The 23834-nt window shown below is 27.3% G+C and overlaps 2 protein-coding genes across 2 annotated transcripts in view; both read left to right on the top strand.

Moving 5' to 3' along the window:
* Positions 1-1971: 1971 nt before the first annotated feature.
* On the top strand, positions 1972-4063 carry LOC101241715 (para-nitrobenzyl esterase). The gene has a single exon (XM_065788575.1). It carries the CDS (start codon positions 2072-2074, stop codon positions 3941-3943), a length of 1872 nt encoding a protein of 623 aa, XP_065644647.1. The 5' UTR covers positions 1972-2071; the 3' UTR covers positions 3944-4063.
* Positions 4064-14389: 10326 nt separating this feature from the next.
* The window catches only part of LOC100208593 (WD repeat-containing protein 44), a 48372-nt gene continuing 38927 nt past the window's right edge, over positions 14390-23834 (top strand). The window contains exon 1 of the mRNA XM_065788574.1: positions 14390-14485. Within this exon, the coding sequence (XP_065644646.1) occupies positions 14433-14485 (53 nt within the window). The 5' untranslated portion in view covers positions 14390-14432. The remainder of the gene's footprint in view (positions 14486-23834) is intronic.

Here is a 23834-nt window from a genome sequence, read left to right as displayed (position 1 = left end):
ATCGGTCTTATCACAATGCAGAAGATCATTTAACAAGGAAGTTCGCGCATCCATTCTGACCATTGTCTCTTATTGGGCTAGAGCCAGCTGGGTTCTGAGCCCTGAAAAAATTTGAAGGCAAATCCTAAAAATTTGAAGCAAAAATCTGCAGTCATTTATACGCTATGATTAATCAATAATTACAAATTGAACAAAAAAGCAAAAACTAAAAAACAGCAATAAAAATTCTATTACTAAAAAAATATCAAAAACTTCAAGATGAAAAGAGTTTACAAGTTTCAAGATTTGTTCTTCCCTTTGTCAACCCATTTAATTGCAATTTTCTGCTTTTTCATTCTAAAGCGTCTATTTTTCTCTTATTGATAATGCGTTTTTGATCCTTAAAGTATGAGAACATTCCGGTTTTTAAACCAATTTCAAGGTTGAGGTGACTCTTAGAACATCCGCAGCTCCCTCATTAAAATAAACACAACTGAGTTTACTCTTAACTTAAATGAAGTTTTTTAAATAAATACAAAGTACAAAGCTTTGCTAATACCACAAGTAATTATCACATGATACTATCTGATGAACCACACACCTCGAGTAACTTACACACAATTTATCATATAAATGTAAGGGAACCATGTTGACCTAACGCCTAAACTAACGCGTGGTTAACAAAATCTTACAAAAATATAAACCAGGGCAAAGAGAGAGAGAAATCATGTTTTTAAAAATTATATCGATCAAAGTCTTAAACCCAACTAGCACACATACGTTTGGCCAACGTATGTAAAACCTTCGCGAGTGTAGACTGTTTTTTCCAATGCAAATCTAACGTTGATTTGATGTCATGCTTTAACAATAATGTAGATAAAAGGCTTAATATCGATGCAACTAAAAACAGCCTTTACAGATACATTGAGCCAACGTAAAAAAAACCATCGCAAAATTTGATTGTTTTTACAATGTTCTTTTCGTACACGCAAAAAAAAAGATTCTTTAAATTGATCTTACAGTTAGAAATTGTAGTATCAAAAGATGTGAACTTAAGAGGCTGCCCATTAATTATGTCAAAAAAAATGGGAGGAAGGGTCTGAAACTATTTGACAGTTATTGACAATGGAGAGAAGAGAGGTCAAATAAAGTTGACGTCAAAGTGTTACTTTTTTAGTTTAATATATATGCAAACATAAAATACAGCTAAATACTAGTTTTTAATTTATTTATATAATATTTTAGTCTGATTAGCTCAGACCGTCGTCAGACGTAAAATAAAATATAAGAAAAGAATCACAAAAAACGTATGTAAAAAACCATTAAGAAAAAAAAAAACTATTTTGAGATTTCAATGATTTCTACAGCTATTTGACGCAATTTTAATACCGTTTTCCTTGTTCAAAAGCGGTAGGAAGTGTCTTTTCTCGTAATTCGTATGGGCATAAATAATCTCAAGGGATTCCTTTGGAGCAGCCGTGGCGCACTTGGTACAGTGGTAGCGCATAGTGGTTGCGCACTTGTCCAAGAAACATTAACCATGGTTCAAGCCCCACCTCTGGGCAAGTTTTGCGACATTAGCTAGGAAGGAGGCGTGAACTTCCAACTAAATGCTCATCCACGGTGCTCTGTGATAAGATCGTAAGGACATCTTGGGGCACCTAAATAAGATTTAAAAAAAAAATCAAATGTTGACGTAATTTTACGGGGATTTCTGGAAACTTGATGAGATATTGTCGAAGGGGAGGAGGTAAAAATTGCTAAAAAATTATTGACATAACTGGACACAGCCCAGTTATGTCAACAGTTACGTCCGCCCCTGCTGGACAGCCTCTTAGTTTTAAAAACATCAGAGTGAGACTGCAATATTTTATAAACCCAAAAATTAACTTTTTTTATTAATTTTTTCCCTTTTGTAAATTAACGATTTTTGTGATCATTTGAAGTTTCCGTAAACATTTACTAAATGTTTACGGAAACTTCAAATGATCACATAAATCGTTAATTTACAAAAGGGAAAAAAATGAAACGCTAAATGATTTAGCGTTTCATTTAGACCCCGTGCAAACTTGGTATTAAAGAAATAAAAAACATGTCTGATGAAAAACAGTCTATTATTAAAGAACATATTACTAAATACTCAAAACGATATGATCAAGTTTCTTGGAGATCAGCAGATACCGATTTTGAGACAGCATCAAGTGCTGATGAACAGGCTAAAAAAGAACGTAGTCCAGTAATTGCAAAGCTCGCACACTTTTGCATACGAAGAAACAGAAAAATCACTGCTCTTGTAGTTGTTGTTTTGATTTTTTTAGCTATAATGGGTGGTCTAATATATTTGTATTATTCAAAACAAAATCAATCTTTTAGGTCTAGTCCAGTTGTTTTAATTGATTGTGGTCCTGTTACTGGCACAATAGAATCAGTTAAAGTGAATAATAAAATGTTTGACAGTTATGTTTTTAAAGGAATTCCGTATGCTTTACCTCCTGTTAAAAACTTGCGTTGGAAAGCTCCTGTTGCATTAAGTTACAATTGTTGGAAAGGTACTTTTGAGGCAACAAAGTTTGGAAATATATGTGTTCAAAATACTTCAGGTGTAATCGAGGGATCTGAAAACTGTTTGTATCTTAATGTCTGGTCTCCACATTTAGAAACTGATGCATTGTTGCCAGTTTTTGTTTGGATACATGGAGGCTACTTGATGAACGGTTTTGGACATCAGTCCGGTTATAGTCCTGACAGCGAGTTTGTAACCTCAATGAATGTTGTTGCTGTAAGCATGAATTATAGGCTAAATGCATTTGGGTTTCTTACTCTTAAGGAACTTTGGATTGAAAATGAGTCTTATGGTAATTTTGGGCTTATGGATCAAATTCTTGTATTAAAGTGGGTAAAAAAAAATATTCAAAACTTTGGAGGTGATCCGAATTCTGTGACAATTGTTGGTCAGAGTTCAGGTGGGACTTCAATATTTGGTCTTCTTGCTTCACTACCTGCAGAAGGGCTTTTTCAAAGAGCCATAACAATGAGTGCATCACCTAAATTTGAAAAGTCTTATATTAGTGCGGCAAATGAAAATCGAGTGTTTATTAAAAAAAGTAAGTGTAAAGATATTTCTGTAAAACTAAAAGAATGTTTGTACAATTTAACATCTGAGGAAGTTATAAGAGCTATTCCAAATGATGTTTACCCATATTGGTTAATGGAGGATTTATTAGATTTTCCAAAAAAAGACCTTTTTGATGGCGCTTTAATAGTAATGGAGCCTATGATAGTATCTGAATATCCTAAAAACATTAAAAATATAAATTTTACAACCTCAGATAAAGTTTCTGTTTTAATTGGTTCAACTGCACAAGAAATAGGCATACTTCCAGGTGCTAACTTTACTGGTGCGTACCAATGGATAAATTTAAAAGAATATTTAGATAAAAGACTTCTTAATTTTTCTTTATCATATTCAAAGATATTTGATCTTTACAAAAATATTAATAATATTAATGATAGTGCACAATATGCATATGAAACAATCTCAAGTGATGTTCGTATCAACTGCCCAAGTAACAAACTTGCTAAAGATATTTTGTTAAGCAACAAATATGACGTTTTCAGGTATATAGTAACTAACTATCCAAATAAGCCTGTTTCTTTGAATGGTTTTCCTCCCTCAAAATATGCTGTTCATTTTTGGGATTCAACTGCCTTATTCAATTTCAAAGCAGCAAATAGTTATTCATTAAGTGAGACTGATAAATTATTTGCAAAAACTCTTCAAGAAAATATTAAACATTTTATGATATATGGACATATGCTTCGGTCTGACTGGAGTGAAGGTAAAACAGGTGTTTTTAATACACAAGGACTTCTTGAAACCCTAGAATCTGATTATCATAGTATGATATGCAATTTTTGGAATGATCCAAAAAACAACTTTACATCATACGCTTGGATTAACTAGATTAACTAGATTAAACTGTTTTACATATTATATAAACTTGAAATTTATCTTTATTAATTTTATGTAATTTTTTATGGCTAACAACAGCAATTAACAGCAATTACATAGACAATAGGAACACACTAGTTAGTATTTTTAAAACTATTGAAAACAAAAGGTTGTTTATAAACCTTGTTGTCTGTAAAAGTGACTATATCAAATGATGGATTGTTTTTCCAAATATACACACACACACAGATATATATATATATATATATATATATAATATATATAATATATATATATATATATATATATATATATATATATATATATATATATATATATATATATATATAATTATTTATTATTGGAAAAAAATTTTTTGTCTAAAAAAGTAAAACGGGTTTTACAATGAGGGCGAATCCTTAAAAACTGCTTTCTAAAAAAAGGAAAAAAAACTAATAAAATTTTAGATGTTATTAACAAAGAAACTATTACTCAAAACTAAAAACTTTCACCATAAATCGATCTTTTTAAATAATAATTTAGTAAAAATTTCTAGAAGGTTAGCACAAAGCTAATATGACAATATAAGATATTTTAATTTTATTAATAATTTGGGAAACAATTTTTTTGCATTGCTTAATTTCCAAGATACTTACTTTAAAGAAAGTTGGCTTATAACCACCTAATATCCCCGTGCTTTGGAAAAAAAGAAGTCATAAGTTTTTATCCCGTGTTCCTAAACTAAATTAATATTCATCGATAAATTTTAAATTTTTCAAATTTATATGGTCATAGTTAATGCAATAATTTAAAGCTTTTTTGTTCTCAGGCTCCAATCATAGCATTTTTTTGCAAAGCATATTAATTTGACATAAGTACAGTGGCGTAGCTACCATATAGCTAGAGTAGGTAATGCCTAGGGGCCCACACAGACAGGAGGTCTTTTTCCAGGGGCTCTTTTCCCTTAGTTATTTCAATTTTTTTTGAAAATGATGTCAAAATTGGATTTAAGTAATCAACATCCGTAACTGTAGCTACTGAATCTTGCTAAAACTAGATCATAAATAATTGACATCCGTAAACGTAGCCATTGTATCTTGTTAATAACATTTAATCAAAATTAACTTTTTGTACTTACATTTTAATGGTTTTTGCGTATCCTGTTTGATCATTTGCAGACAGATTTTGTAAATTATAAGAAAATAGTTGTAACCTCTACTTAAATATGGATGGTTTAAAAAAATTAAAAATGATGAGTGGAGCATATAAAAGAAAACTTAAAAGACAAAAAGAATAAGAGTTGAAAAAATTACCAAAACTTGATTTCTTTTGCACAGAAAGAGAAGACAGTGTTGTAAATATGTCAACGGCAGACAATAATGATGGAATGGTCGAGCGGAGGCATGATGATGATATCGAATTAGCAAATGCTTTAGAAGAGAGTCAGGAGACAAACAGGAAATTATTAACAGAAGTGCAAAGTGTCGATATTATTCAAACAGATGATGTAATTATTACAACTGATCTTAAGCAATATCAAAATCGAAACATTACTGATGAAAAAAAAGAGATCAATAATAAATCGTTTACCCCATTGACCAAAAGGACCGTTCCCTAAAGATCATTCCCAACAAAATAGATTTTTTAATGAAACTTATTATTATTCTATGGCAAAATATGGTCCAATACCACGCCATACTATTACCTGTTATTAACTGTTAAAGGAATTGACATCTAAGATTAATTCAACACCATTTTATACTCAAATGCTGGACACAACACACGACATTACAAAAGTTGATCAGTTAAGTATTAATATACAACATGTCCACATTATTTGGAACAATAATGAACTACCAACAAATTTCAAAATTACTGAAACTTTTCGAGGATTTTATGAATTAAAGGACCATTTAGAAGAAGGTATAACTGATCAGGTAATGATTCTGAAGGAAATGAATATTCCCATAGAAAAATGTTATGGAAAGGGTTAAAATGGGGCTAATATCATGAGTGGTGTGTACAATGGTGTACAAAAAAGAATTAAAAGGATTCAACCAAATGCAGAGTATGTGCATTAGCCAGTCACAATCTCAATTTGGTAATTAAAGACTGCGTTAATGGCTGTCGTGAAGTATCGTCATATTTTGCCACTCTTCAGAATATATATTTTTTTGGAAACAGCATAAAGAGGTGGAATCTTCTAACTTCATTCACTGGCGAGTCAGAGATTATTTAAAAAAAGCTGAACCCGACTCGCTAGTCCGGTAGATTACAGTCTTTAATAGCTGTTAAAGTTCGCTATATTGATATATTGAAAGCTTTGACTGAAATCAATCTGAAATCTAACAAAAAGGATAAGGGAGATGAGGCTATTCAAATACAAAAAAAAATGGAAACCTTTGAACTTGTTTTTATCAGTGCATTTTTATATAAGATGATGTGCGAAATTAATTATGCATCCAATACACTTCAGAAGAAAGACATTGACTTAGATGAAGCAGTTCTTATATTAAATCGTGTCAGTGAAAATATTTAAGACTTTAGGCAATCGTATAAACAACTGAAACTCGAAGCTGAAGAACAAGCCAAATAGTGGGGTAGATACTATTGTTCAGGCAAAAAAACAACCACGCAAAAAAACACAATATTTTGATGAGTTGGCCTCAGGTTATCGCGTTAACAACAAGATACAGTAATTTAAAGTTGAAGTATTTTATTTTGTTTTGGACAAAATAAATGCTCAGATTAAGCAGCATTTTATAGGCATGCAAACAATTACAAACTGTTTTGGGTTTCTTGAACCCAAAAACATTGTTAGTTAACCAGAAGCAGAGCTTTTAAAGTTATGCGCCAACCTCAAAAACAAATACCGAGAAGTGATATCCTCTGAGTTTCAAATTCAGTTTCTACTCGCAATTTCTCTAATAAAAAAAGAATTAAATGAAAAAAACTGTCTATAAAAACTTTTTCAGAATTGCTTCTCACAAAGTGCAACTGCTTAGAAAGTGAGTTTTCTGAAATCTTTACTGCTTTCATGTTGTTCTTTACACTTACAGTAGCCACTGTTGAACGGTCATTTAACAAATTGAAAATTATAAAGGATTACAAAAAAAAAATTCTATCGGCCAAAGCAGGTTACGGAATCTTGCAACACTAGCTATTGAACATAAAGAGGCAACAAAACTAGATACAGATCTTGTCAATGATTTTGCAAACGGAAAAGCGAGAAAGAAGAACTTCTAATTAACAATATTCAAAACTTATTACTTTTAAATTGTAATATTGTATTTTCATGAACGATTACATGAGCTCACAAACTTTTCAGCGTATTAAATTATTTATTTTTAATTTTGATTTAATTTGTTCAAATATTTTATTGATTTTCAACAAGAAATGAATGTAAAACCACAAGTACAAAATTACAATCACAATTTTACTTTTATAAATTACATTATGCCGAGTTAGGTCATGGGGGTGGAGACTAGGGGCCCACCACGGATTGTTGCATATGGACCCAAAATTTCTAGCTACGCCACTGCATTAGTATAAACATTTATATGTTTAGGAGTTTATTATATGTTTGGAGTTTGCTCCATATCTCAAAGTTAGCTATCTCAAACACCTTAATGGAGCATTGGTCCAAAGTTTTATTCCAGTTTTTTACATGAAGAAATATTAAAAAATTTATTAAAGTATGTTTTTTTTAAATTTTTCTTTATAAAGTTAAAAAGAAATTTTTGACAAGCGTTATTAAAGTTTAACGGATAATACGCTTCTAGGTTTGTTTCCAAGCTTCTAAGTTGTTATCAATGAAAACAACAAGTAATATACTAGCCAACCTAGTTTACTATACTAGAAAAATCTTGATTTTTTAAACTAATAATATACTAGTCAGTATGTTATTAGTTTGAAAAATCAAGATTTTTCCGTAAAATATCTGGTCTGCTAGATAAATAGTTAGATCGTGTAAAGGTAAAAACACCAAAAATCTTATTGTAAACTGCAAGCAATTTTTTAAAATTTATTTAAAATGCTTATCAAAATACGCTTATCAAGATTTTTGTTATTTAACTTAATATAATATAATTGCGGTATATTATAGAATACTAACTTTAGCATTAATTTCCAGATCGTTGAAATCTCAAGTTCTTGAATTGTATTTTTAAGTAAAGACTTTCCTCGGTGCTGTACTTATTTTAACTATTGCAAAAACATTTAGACAATAGAATATTTCTCAATGAAATAGTAGATAGAGATTATTACAAGCATATAATTTTGTTTACTTTTACTTATTAAGTGAAGAACGTTATATCTTTAAATGAAAAAACATGTTTTTTAGGAAATTTATTGACTTGAACACTTTGTAAAAGTTCTAGCTCTTTTGATTTTTAATGTGCAAATTGAGGACGTTTTAATATTTTATTTAAAACAATTTGTAGCAAGCCGACTTAGCAAAACCTTAAAGAAATTCAAAAAGAAACTTTACAAAAGTCTTTTTTTATGAAAAAAAACAAAAGCAAAAAAAAAACCCGGAAAATTCTGTATGAACAACAAAAAATCTCAGAAATTTTTTTAAAACACAAACGAGAGAAGTTGTATTCAACGAAAATAAATCTACTTATATCATTTCATTAAAAAGTTATATCATAGATTGTCAAAGATGAGATTTTTACAAAAAAATTTTGATTTAAGTTTTAAAAGAATCTCATATTTAACAATCTATATCTTTTTGAATGAAATGAAATTAATGAAAATTTTTGTTTAATACTACTTCCTAATCTTGGATCTCCACTTAATAAGTAAAAGTAAACAAATTGTGTTTTTAGTAATAGCTCTTTTTCTTTTATTTCCTTGAGGAATATTCTATTTTCGAAATGTTTTTGCAATATTTAAAATAATTAATAATAATCGTATGATGCCCTGCTAAAACGGTGCGAAGTTATAAAACTGTTTTTACATTGCATATGTATACTGCGTTTTTGGATTATATATATTGCGCGAAATATAATTTTTTAATAATAGTAATAACTAGAGATTTTAATTCGTTGATACATTTAATTTACTTACGGAAACAAAAAATACTTTTTTCACAAAGTTGGCAAAGTTACATTTATATATATATATATATATATATATATATATATATATATATATATATATATATATATATATATATATATATATATATATATATATATATATATATATATATATATATATATATATATATATATATATATATATATATATATATATATATATATATATATATATATATATATATATATATATATATATATATATATATATATATATATATATATATATATATATATATATATATACAGTATCGGACAAAACGAGTGCAACCAAATAATGCTAATTTAGTTTCTTAATATAAAAGTGCTGCATTATTTCAATTTAGAGAAATAACTATGTAACTGTTTAGAGACAAAGTTCTTCAAGTTTTATTCATCACAAAGCTCATTATTTCTACACGGAAATTAATAAATTAATCAAAAGTATTAAAAAAAGTTGATTTCCTTCTGGACAAAACAAGTGCAACTCGACAAAATCTTGACCATTTCGCTATCAATATTTCGTGGCGAATCCTTTGTTGTTGATCATAGCCTTGCATCTTTGAGGCATAGATCCGATCAGGTGAACAATGAAACTTTGTGGAATCGCTGCCCAGGCCTTTTGGATTTGTTCAAACAGTTGATCCTTATTACGAACACCTTTACAATTAATTCTGCGGTTGACAATCTCCCACAGGTTCTCAATAAGGTTGAGATCCGGAGATTGAGGCGGCCAATCCATCACCGATAGGTGGTTGTCTTGAAACCACTGCTTGACTACTTTTGCAGTGTGTTTCGGATCGTTGTCTTGCTGAAAAACCCATTTTATTGGCATATTCCATTCAGCATGAGGTAACACAACATCTTTCAGGATATTTTTATACATGAAACGGTCCATTATTCCATCGTTTCGATGTATTGGACCTAGATCGTTAGCAGAAAAACAACCCCCAGACCATTACATTGCCTCCACCATGCTTCACGGTCTTATGGCAGTAACGTAAATCGAGGCGTTTTCCGGCCAGTCGACATACACAGCAAATGCCATCGCTCCCAATGATGTTGAACTTCGATTCTTCACTGAACAGGACAGTTTGTCATTTCTACACATTCCAGTCAATATGAGATGTCGCAAACAGGAGTCTTTTCTTCTGGTTTTTTAGTGAAATCAGCGATTTCTTTGCAGGGCGTCGAGAAAACAAACCGGATTCAACAGCACGTCGTCTGATTGTTTGATCCGATACAGGCAGCTCTAATTGCTTTTGTATCTCGACTAATGATATCCAGGGATCCTTCTTGACGGATCTAACGATCATAGCATCCTCTCTAGAAGTGGTGGAACGTGGTCTTCCACCTTTATTATCTGCTGCCAACTTCCTGTAGAACGATATTTGGAACATAGTCTTGATACGGTCCATTTTTTCACGCGATATTTATCACAAATACGTTTTTGTGACATTCCACTTACGTAATCGCCAATAATTTTCTTTCTTAGTTCCAATCCAAGACTGTCGGGAGCCATTTTTGCACTTGAAGTCATAAAGATAAATAATCACGCTTCTCAAGGCTTACCGTGTTACATTTACCTTGTGATGATACAATAATGCTCTGTGGAACACAACGTCTTGGTTAGATGTGGACTGTATTGATGTAATGAAACACTTGTTGTATTTCACTTCTTGTATTGATGTTCTTCGATAAAACACTTTGATAAAACTCACTTCGATAAACTGTCTTGATAATACTGACTGATTGACTTCCAAATACTGACTGAATTACATGTCGATTTACATGTCTCTTATATAGTAAAATGAACCTGTGTGAACCTGTTCTGGAAGATTCTAGATGCTTCTTTTCAATGCTTCTGGAAGCTTCTAGATGCGTCTGGATGCTTCTGAATGTTTCTGGATATTTCTAGATGCTACTGGATGCTTCCAGATGCTTCTTCTGGAAACTTCTGGAAGCTTCTGCATGCTTCTGGAAACTTCTGGATACTTCCTTTAATTATTAAAAAACTTCCGTGACGTTGACACGGACCAGACTTAAGAAAATGAAACAAACCAAAAAAGATGCACTTGTTTTGTCCGCTGCAAAATGGCACTTGTCAACGAAATTCTCCCTGTGTGTTGTCACCTGTCAGCTGATTGCTCATGTCATGGCATGCAATGACTTCAGACTCCTGAACTGTTTGCTGTATTAGTATAGTTCGTTTCGTTTTTAAGACATGTAAAATTAGGAACACTTTTTAGCATTATTCGATGTTGGTTGCAAATGTTTTGTCCAATACTGTATATTATATTGTTTTTAAAAATATATACATAATATAACAAAACACAAATACAAAAAAATTCTTTTTTAATATCTCTAAACTGAAAAATTAGATCTTAAGCAAAAAAAATACGTAACGACTGGTTGTTAAAGATTATACTTATAGAAGGAATTCAAAAATGGTAAATAAAAAGTGAAGCACTATGATAAGTTTGTAAAAATAAGTTACAACTGCAATTCAATTGCAGACAAAAAGGAGCTATGTTGTTACGCCTAAAACCTTAAGAAAAAACAATCTTTTTCAAATTATTTTTTTATAATGATCCTTTTTTTGGCTAAATAAATCTTATTTCTTTTCCATAAAAAAAAGATACATGAAACAAGGTATCCATAGAAGGGGCGATTATAGAAATAGAAAAAAAAAAGGGGGGGGGGGAAAGGGTTACGAATCTTTAAAGACTACTGATTGCTTCTTTAAAAATTGCAAAGGGTTATCAAAACTGAAAATCTACCGACTGAAATGTATCGAACGTCGACTATTCCAACAAAAACCGTGTGTGGGGGGGGGGGGGGAGGGAGGGAGGGAAGGGTTAACATCTCACAGCACCCGTAAAATTACCTCAAATTCCTTTTCTTGATAATATAAGTTTTTTTTCCTATTAAACTTTTTCAACTAACTGAGAAAAAAGATATGGAATAATAGATTTTAGTAGAAAAAATTTTGTTTTTTTATATTTAAACGTTTTAAATAAATAACTTTAATTCATAAACAATAAAAAATAATGCACAAAGCTATAAGATTTGACCGCAGAGATTTGTCTGCAACTTGTGACCGGATTTGTCTAAGAATTTGTCTCTAAGCTTTGGGTTTTATTTATATTTATAAAGAAAATCTTGCCATCGCGATAAATAATTTTCAACTAAAATTTATATATTTTTTTATTTATGCTTATTTAACTATATTTTTATGTATGCCTTTTGACTCGCTATTTATGTTTTAAAGTTTTGAATTCTCATTTGTTATTTTTTATTTATAAAATTTCAATTTTTTTTTTTGTAATAACAAAATAACAAACAAATAAGGATAGGTTTCCTGCTTAAAAAATTAAATGAATTTACTTATGGAAGCTAAAAACAAGTTAAACAAAACATTTGGAGAATTTGAAGTTTTACAAGATAAAATTTAAACTTGAATATTTTTTCGAAAGATAGTTTAACAATAGTTTATTTTTAAAATTACGTATAAAATTATCAAGATTATGTACGAATAAAGAAAAATGTAAAAATAATAAATAAATGGTTTATTATATTTTGATAGTTATTGTTTATCAAGCAATTTTATTTTTTTTCACATTTTATTTATTTGATCTTTTTAAATTTATTTTTATTTAAGTTTTAGTCTGATTTCGTGATATTTTATTAACAAAGTGACTAATGTCATTAGTCACTTAATTAATGAAAAGTTTGTTAATGAAAAATGGTCAATAAAAAAAAGACATAAATATGAAATTTTTATAAAAAAAAAATTACAATACTAGTTCAATTGCATAAACAAAAAAAACTACCTCAACATCTGATATTATTTTTGATGCATTTTTCTGAAAATGGTCAAGATTCAAATTACTTACTCAAACTAAATATTTAATGTATAAGTTTGACTGTCACATGTGTAATTCATTTTATCCACTGCCTGATTAGTTGAGTTAGACTTTAAAAATGCAATTTAAAAAGAATTCTAATTTTGCCAACACCAAGTTTGTGAATATAATATATTGGCTCCTAAAAGAATATTTTGGAAAAATATCAGCTGATACCCCATATGCTACTTAAAGTAAAATAACTATATCTATATCTATCTATCTATCTATCTATCTATCTATCTATCTATCTATCTATCTATCTATCTATATATATATATATATATATATATATATATATATATATATATATATATATATATATATATATATATATATATATATATATATATATATATATATATATATATATATATATATATATATATATATATATATATATTTAAACAACTTTAATATGTATTCTACAAAATAGAGAGCTTAATGTTCTTAAAAAAACAGAGCAATTATTAATAAAAAAATCACTTCACAAAAATTTTTTTCATTTAACATCATCAATAAAGACTCATCAGAAAATAATTTTAATATATATATATATATATATATATATATATATATATATATATATATATATATATATATGCATATAAATATATGTAATAATTTATATATATATATATATATATATATATATATATATATATATATATATGCATATATATATGTATATGCATATATATATATATGTATATATATATATGTATATATATATATATATATATATATATATATATATATATATATATATATATATATATATATATATGTATGTATACGGTGTTATTATAATATTTGTAAATAACAATATATATATAAATACATTGTTTACTTTGTATATATATGTAAATATATATAAATAACAATAATATATATATGTATATATATATACATATATATATATATATACACACATATGTATATATATACATATATATTATATACATATGTATATATATATACATATATATATATATATATATATATATATATATATATATATATATATACACACACATATGTATACGGTGTTATTATAATATGTATAAATAACAATATATATAAATACATTGTTTACATTGTGTATATATATATATATATATATATATATATATATATATATATATATATATATATATATATATATATATATATTTATATATATATATATACACACACATATGTATACGGTGTTATTATAATATGTATAAATAACAATATATATAAATACATTGTTTACATTGTGTATAATATATATATATATATATATATATATATATATATATATATATATATATATATATATATATATATGTATGTATATATATATATATATATATATATATATATATATATATATATATATATATATATATATATATATGTATATATATATATATATTTATATATATATAATAATAATAACATTATTATTATTGTATATGTTAATATTGTAAGTGTTTTTTTTTAGTTTTATAAAGCAATATAAAAAATAAAATGGCAAGTGAAAGTGAGGAAGAATTTTATGATGCTAATGAGGACCTTGATAGGTAGAGGAACTTATTCTAAATTTAAAGTTTATTATCACCAAAACACAATAAATTATATTCATTCAATTGTTTTTAGACATTTGGTTCTTATTAATAATTATAATTATATTTTAGTTTTTATATTAATACAAATGAAATATAATGAATACAATGAAAACAATTTTTTTGAATCAAAAGCTCAACAAAAAAATATAACTGTAAATTTTTGTACAAGTAATTTAAATCCTTTTATTTTTTTAAGTTCAAATATGAAGCAATAACCTATTCAAATTATATTCAATTTTCTTTTTTTAAATTTAATGATGTCTTTTGTTTAGTTTATAATTTAAAATCAATGCAGGAAAATATTGTTAATGGAGGTTAGTAGAAAAATAACTGAGCTTCAATAATGTATTAAAAAAAGGGGGGTTAAACATTTAACTTCTAATTTTAAATCTTTTATAAGTAAATATATTAATTTATAGTAATTATGGGTCATTTCATGCCAATGGAAATAAACTAATCACATCCTACCTGATATAGCTGATAAACAGGTTGACCTAAAGTGATTTCCTGCTTAGACTCTTCTACAGCTTGTAATCCGGACAACATACTTGTTATAGTCTTGCAGAAGTGTTCTCCGGAGCTGTCGTCTATACTTTCAAAAATATTTAGCAAGTGCTTATCAGAGTCTTGTTTCCAGCCTCCTGGAAAGCAGCATCTGTTATCTCTATTTTCAAAAATTCTGGAAAGGGATCTGAATTGTCTAACTACTGCCGTATTAGTTTTCTTACTATCATAACAGGGATTATTTTTTTCCAGATATTTCCAGAGTTCCGAAAATTTCTATAAACTTTTATTTTTTCTGGATATCCAAATAGTTTTCTGGAAATACAAGTTAAAATTTTTTTTTTTTTTTTGTCATCAAATAATTAAAACAGTAAAAGTATTGTTCATCAATTACTACATTTTACTTAAGTGAGGCATTTGTACATATAATTTTTTCTTATTTGTATGCGTATATTTGTTATTAAATGGATTCCTTAGTGCTAAGACAAATTAGAATAATTAAGTACAGTTTATGTTATTAAATTTTAAAACCATTAAATTTAATTGCGGAAACTAATTAAGTTTAATCGTTTTTTTGAAAACCTCAAAAGCGCAAATAATAGACAAGAGTTTTTTTTTCTTTTACTAAAATTTTTAAACTTTGTCTGATCCTTTAAATCAATTTTTTTTTTAAAACACATTAAGTCAAAATTTTATGGGAAAACTAAAGAAAAAAATAAAGACAACCAAACAAGAGTTTATATATGTATATATATGTATGTATATATATATATATAATATATATATATATATATATATATATATATATATATATATATATATATATATATATTATATATATATATATATATATATATATATATAAAACCCTCGGAATTAAAAAAAATGAGGTTGGCAAATTTAGCCATCAATAATTGACCATTGGTCGTCCTTAAAACAGCACCTGCTTATAACAGTATTTCCAAAAAATGCATACTATGCCTACAAGAAAAATTTGAAGTAATTACACATGCAAACCAAGAATGCTTATTAAACAAAAAATCAGAATTAATTTCTAAATGTAGGCACACCAAAAAGTTTCTCCTAAACAACTATAAAAATAAATGAGCTCAAATAAAAATTACATTAAATACCTATTTGAAAAATTAAAAAAAAAAGCCTAAGTAATCATTTCTAAAGAATTCCTTTTGTAATAGTGTCAGCAAATTCGACAAATGTGTGAAAATTTACAGTAGTTAAGACATTTCTGACTTCCTGTAATTTAAATTATGGTATAAATTGAAGTATGTATATATATATATATATATATATATATATATATATATATATATATATGTATATATATATATATATATATATATATATATATATATATATATATATATATATATATATATATATATATATATATATATATATATATATATTTAAACATCTTCGCTTCCAAAAAGGCTGCAAGCAGCCACTAATTAAAGTTGGAAGTTACTGAAAGAGAAAAGATGAAGATTGTAGAGCAAGATAACGATTGATGGACGACTTAAAGAATTGCAAGTTATATGAATCAGGAAAGCAAAATGAAGGAAGCGAATTCCAAAGAGCTGATGTTCGAGGAAAAAAACTAGACAAATAAAAAAAAAAGCGTTTTTGGAGCACTTAGGAACAGTCACAGAAAAAGGATGAGACTTAATTGTATGACGAGTAACACAAGAATGAATATTAGTAGATGGCACAAGAGACACTAGCTTTTTAGAGCAGTGCCCATTATAGTATTTGTAGAATAGAGAAAGAGAAGCAACATACAAGGCCGGATTTGGGATTTGTAGAGATAGAGAATAGAATCCGAAGTAAGAAAGTGACGAGTTAGGTAAAGAGATGCAACCTTAGCAGATGCTAATTTTGCAACTGATTTGATATATGGTTTCCAAGAAAGATTGGAAGTAAGAGTTAATCCTAAAAGATGAAGAGTAGATGACTTATTAAGTACATCACCGTTCATATATATATAGGAAGATCTAAATTATTGCGATAACGATTGGCTGAAAAAAATTGAGTTTAATCTGTATTGAAGTTCACCAGGATTCAATAATCCTAAAAATTTTGCAGATACACCATAAGAAGAAAGCTTATGGAGAAGACCAGCATGTCAAACTTTATCAAAAGCTTTTGAAATGTCAAGAGCGATGGCCTTAACCTCTCCACCTTTATTTAATGCACAATAAAACCTATCGGGTATTACTGTTAGCAAATCAGCTGTAGAATGAGAAGATCGAAATCCATATTATTGGTCAGAAAGTAAGTTATTTGATTCAAGATGGGAAATTAAGTGTTTGTTAATTAAAGATTCAAAAACCTTGCTTATGAAGAAGTCTAATGGGACGGTAGTTAGACGAATCAGATTGCTCTCCAGAATTTTTGAAGATAGGGATAACAGATTCCGCTTTCCAGCAGGCTGGAAAACAAGACTCTGATAAGCACTTGTTGAATAGTTTTGAGAGTATAGACGACAGCTCCGGAGAACACTTCTGCAAGATAATAACAGACATGTTGTCCGGGCTGCAAGCTGTAGAAGAGTCTAGGCAGGAAATAACTTTTGATACTGAAGCTGGAGTGATATGAATGTCAAGCAATGGATCAACCTGTTTGTTGGCAATATCAGGTAGAAAGCAACTAGTGGAATCAAGAGATGATATTGATGAAAAGTTCTTAGCAAACAATTTAGCTTTGTCTTTAGGTGAGGTGACAAAGTCTGAACCATACAAGAGTGGAATTAAAGATTTGCCCTTATTATTGATACTATTAACGATTCTCCAGAAGTCACAAGAGCCTAATTTTTGAGATGCGATACGAGATGACCTGAGAATAGCGGCTTTTAGCGTTAGACAAAATTTTTTTACAATTGTTTCTAGCAGTAATAAATAGACATCTGTTTTCTGGAGAATTGTTTTGCTGATAAATATGGAAGTAACGGTTTCGATTGGCAATTGCAGAAGCACAGTGTGAGAAAAACCATGGAGGAGAGTGAGGTTTGACCTGGAATTGCTGAGAGGGTACAAAAGATTCCATGCCAGCCTGAATCCACGAAGTTATGTTAGAAGCACATTTGTGGACAGGAAGACAAAAGATTTCACCTAAGGGCCATCACGAAGAAAATCACGGAAAGAATCCCAGTCAGCTTTACTGTAGTTGTAAGAGGTTCGATAATAGGGGGATTCAGGTGATGAAGAAGAATGAGATATTAGTTTTAGAGAGATCAAACTGTGATCAGAAGAACCTAAGGGTGAATGTGGAGAAACTGAGCACTGACTAGGATCAGAAACAAGACATAAGTCAAGTAGAGAATGTAAATGATTCGGGTTGTCAGGAAAGCGAGTTGGAAAGTTGACTATTTGAGTTAGGGATTGAGAAAGACAACAGTTGTGGGCATTAATGCCGGCAGAATTACTGACACTAGAGCCAAGCCATTCAGAGTGGTGAGCATTAAAGTCATCAACAACAACTATAATAGCTGATGGATAAAGAGAGAGGGCTTGGTCAATATGATGAGATCATTATATATATATATATATATATATATATATATATATATATATATATATATATATATATATATATATATATATATATATATATATATATATATATATATATATATATATATATATATATATATATATATATATATATATGTATATATATATATATGTATATGTATATATATATATATATCAGGCCTTGTTAAGAAGCACTACGCAGCTCGCATTTTGCTTGTGAAAAGGCGATTTGCCTACGCGTTCTGCAGTTTTGTGCTACGCAAAAACTTTTATCTTTTAGAATATTTAAATTATCTTTTGATATCGTTAACGTGGTGTTTATTCAGAAGAAATAAAGTCAAAGTACAAGCATTTAACCGCAATTGTAAACTAATCGATTTGTTGTTAAAGAAACAGTTTGTTTAATAATTTTTTTGTTTTTGTTAAAAATTAGTTAAAAAAAAGTAAAATGTTTTAAGTTTTATCTGAAGGAATTAAATATATAAATTCCTTTTAAATATAAAAATTATTTTTTGTTATAATATTTTAAAAAAATGCACGATTTATTTTGATGTAAATATTTTATTAATAAGATAGTTTGTTTATTGTTAATTCAATAACATAAAGTTTTAATGACGTTTGTTTAATTTATGAAAATAATGATCACAAATATGTTATCGGTAACTGATAAATAACAAAAAAAACTCTTTATGGTTTAAAAATATTATTAAAAAGAGTTCACAAAATAAATAAGAAAAATTTATTAACAGTTAATAAAATAACCAAAAACCAACTGTAAAATTGTAAGAAAATAAACAAATAATATTTTACGTTTTATGAAAAAAATATTTTTTTCAAAATAAAATTTAGTTCATATTTGAAAAAAATAATAAAAAGATTTTTCAAATAGAAACTTAGATTTTATTTGTAACTTTTGTTATAGTGAGAAAAAAAAACACGGTTTGTATGATTTTTAACGCGTTAATAAAAAAAACTTTCTAACGATACAAAATATATTTGCTGAGTTGAGTTACTTAGAAATGCGTTACGCGTTTTCGTTACGCAGCGAAATCTTGTAACAAGGCCTGATATATATATATTATATATATATATATATATATATATATATATATATATATATATATATATATATATATATATATATATATAGATCTATAGTTTGTTGGCTTTGGGAAGAGCGGAAGGAAAAAAGTGATTCTTACGCCAACATATACGTCACTTTTAATTACTTTTAACTTTCGTCCAACATTTCCGTGTTGGACGAAAGTAAAAACCATTAATTTAATTACAAATTAATCGTTTTTTAAAAAAACCACAAAAACGCAAATTTAATTGACCGGAATGTTTTTAAAAACATTCTGAATGTTTTTAAAACATTTTGAATGTTTTTAACAATATAAACAATGTTTTTATTTTTATTTTTTTTAATAAAATGTTTTTATTTTAATTTTTTTTAATAAAATGTTTTTATTTTTATTTTTTTTACTGTAAATCATGCGCGGAGTGTTGCTACATCGACTATCTTATAGCCTGACTCGCAAGGGAGTGCTGCTACATCGACTGACAAATAGCCTGACTCGCAAGGGAGTGCTGCTACATCGACTGACAAATAGCCTGACTCGCAAGGGAGTGCTGCTGCATTGACTGACAAATAGCCTGACCCGCAAGGGAGTGCTGCTACATCGACTGAGGGTTTGGTTGGGGCAGGCAGTCTATCATTATTAAAAAAAAAAAATTCCGGTCTTGCATTTTAATTTTTACTTTTTGTCAACAAAATATGGAAAAAACTTTCGGACAACATCTAAGGGTTCTATATATATATATATATATATATATTATATATATATATATATATATATATATATATATTATATATATATATATATATATATATATATATATATATATATATATATATATATATATATATATATATATATATATATATATATATATATATATATATATATATATATATATATATATATATATATATATATATATATATATATATATATATATATATATATATATATATATATATATATATATATATATATATATATATATATATATATATATATATATATATATATATATATATATATATATATATATATATATATATATATATATATATATATATATATATATATATATATATATATATATAGTTTGTTGCATTTGGGAAGCATGGAAGGAAAAAAGTGATTCTTATGCCAACACATACGTCACTGTTAATTACTTTTGACTTTCGTCCAACATTTGCGTGTTGGACAAAAGTCAAAACCATTGATTTAGTTACAAATTAAATGTTTTTTAAAAAAACCACAAAAACGCAAATTTAATTGACCAGAATGTTTTTAAAAACATTCTGAATGCTTTTTAAAACATTCTGAATGTTTTTAACAATATAAACAATGGTTTTATTTTTATTTTTTTAATCAAATGTTTTTATTTTTATTATTTTTTTACTGTAAATCATGCGCGGAGTGTTGCTACATCGACTATCTTATAGCCTGACTCGCAAGGGAGTGCTGCTACATCGACTGACAAATAGCCTGACTCGCAATGGAGTGCTGCTATATAGACTATCTTTTAGCTTGACCCGCAAGGGAGTGCTGCTACACGACTGAGGGTTTTGTTAAAGCAGTCTATCAATTAAGAAAAAAAAATTCCGGTCTTACATTTTAATTTTTACTTTTTGTCAACAAAATATGGAAAAAACTTACAGACAACATATAAGAGTTCTATATATATATATATATATATATATATATATATATATATATATATATATATATATATATATATATATATATATATATATATATATATATATATATATATATATATATATATATATATATATATATATAGATCTATAGTTTGTTTTCTTTGGGAAGAGCGGAAGGAAAAAAGTGATTCTTACGCCAACACATACGTCACTTTCAATTACTTTTGACTTTCGTCCAACATTTGTGTGTTGGATGAAAGTAAAAACCATTAATTTAATTACAAATAAATCGTTATTTAAAAAAACCACAAAAACGCAAATTTAATTGACAAGAATGTTTTAAAAACATTCTGAATGTTTTTAACAATACGAACAATGCTTTTATTTTTATTTTTTTTAATAAAATGTTTTTATTTTTATTTTTTTTCACCGTAAATCATGCGCGGAGCGTCGCTACACCGACTGTCTCATAGCCTGACTTGCAAGGGAGCGCCGCCACATCGACTGACAAATAGCCCGACCCGCAAGGGAGTGCTGCTACATCGACTGACAAATAGCCTGACCCGCAAGGGAGCGCTGCCACATCTACTATCTTTTAGCCTGACCTGCTAGGGAGTGTTGCTACATCGACTGAGGGTTTGGTTGGGGCAGGCAGTCTATCAATTAATAAAAAAAAAAATTCTGGTCTTGCATTTTAATTTTTACTTTTTGTCAACAAAATATGGAAAAAACTTTCGGACAACATCTACGGGTTGTATATATATATATATATATATATATATATATATATATATATATATATATATATATATATATATATATATATATATGTATATATATGTATATATATATATATATATCAGGCCTTGTTTTAAATGAAAAATGCTTAATGCATTCGCTTAACATTTTGATGTCATAAAATGATGTCATATTTGACGTCATAAAATTCTCTTTATTTTTTTATTTTTTAAAGACGTTAAATTTTTTAAATTACTGTAGTTATATAAATAACCACAAAAGGAATTAAATGTTATTTAACAGCTTTGTTATTATTACTATTAGGGAATGTTTCTATTTCTTTTTTTTTAGTTTTAAATAATTAAGTTTAATATTGCATTTTAAAAAATATTTGATATTAACAAATTTCATTGACTTTGCAACTACAAATGATTAATATTAAAAAAAACTTAGAAAGTATCAAATAAAAAAATTAAGTTAATTTATTTACTAAAAGTTTTATTATTTTATTATTAAAATTGTATTGCTGTATTTATCGTTTATTAGAAAATAATTGCTGCGATTTAACTTGCATTATAAAAAAAAATTTAACTTATGTTTTGTGCAAATTTTTGATGCAGCCGTTTATTAAAAATTTCATTTTGCAGGCCTTCGCGTAAAAGGCGTGCGATAGCACGCCTTATATGATCACATATATAATACTTTCTTTTGACAACTTGGCCACGAGTCTTTACAAGTTTTGACAATTAGCGCTTTTAAATAATGCGCCAAAAAAAACAAAGCAACTGTAAATGCTTATTGCAGTTTAATGCTGTAATTATGGAATCAATTAAATTTTTAATTTAATTGATTCTATAATTACAATTAAACTGCTACAAAATTTCCTGAGTACTTTATTGCATGTAATAAAAGGCGATTATTGAAAAAAATATTCAGATTAGAGTTTAAGGCAAATTAAGTACAGAAGCTATTAAAAAATAATTACAAACCGTTTCATCATGGAAATATATTTTCTAATAAAAAATTATTTAATAAAAAAAAATGCATTACAATAATCTTAAAACAATCAGATCTGCCAACTATTTTTTAACTATCCCAGGGCGCGACATATCTTTTTTTTTTTAAATGAATGTTGACTCGCGTATCTCTATTTATTGGCAAACGTCAATAAATAAATTTAAGAGATTTATGTCAAATAAGGGAATTTTATTTTCAAATAATTTTTATTCTAGTTAATATGTTGTTAAATACATCAAAGGTGCTTGGTAAATTTATTCAATTATTTTTAAAAAATTTACTTTTAAGCGTGTTCAATTTAATTTTAAATATTGCTAATAAAGAAGTTCTTTCCGTGCAAATAGCGATTCATTAAAAGTTTAAAGCAAATGAAATTATTTTGTTTTTTCATATCTTGAATCATTTCAAATTTTGTGTTTGAAACCACACATCTTCTCTGAGCATTAATCTTTTATTATCATTTTCATTAATCATTCATAAAATATATCTTTTCATTTGATTTTTGCACTGAAAGAACTTCCTTATTGGCAATATTTAAAATTAAATTGAACATGTTTAAAAGTAAATTATTGAAAAATAAGCTCTGTAATTATTTAGTAATAAATTTTGTGGCGATTAGATGTATAATTACTGATGAACTACAAACAAAATATAAGAAAATACATAAAACTATAATATTATGGCATGGATATTTGGAAACCAATTTCAATTTGCGTAATATTATGGCATGAACATTTAGAAACCACTTTAAATTTGC

This window comes from Hydra vulgaris, chromosome 01 (assembly GCF_038396675.1).
Source record: "Hydra vulgaris chromosome 01, alternate assembly HydraT2T_AEP".
Lineage (NCBI taxonomy): Eukaryota > Metazoa > Cnidaria > Hydrozoa > Anthoathecata > Hydridae > Hydra > Hydra vulgaris.
The sequence above is the reverse complement of the archived record's forward strand: the minus strand, read 5'-3'. Positions and strand labels throughout refer to the sequence as shown.

What these genes read in the sequence shown, in the direction of transcription:
- LOC101241715 (XM_065788575.1), top strand. Translation starts at nt 2,072, where the DNA reads ATGTCTGATGAAAAACAGTCTATTATTAAAGAACATATTACTAAATAC.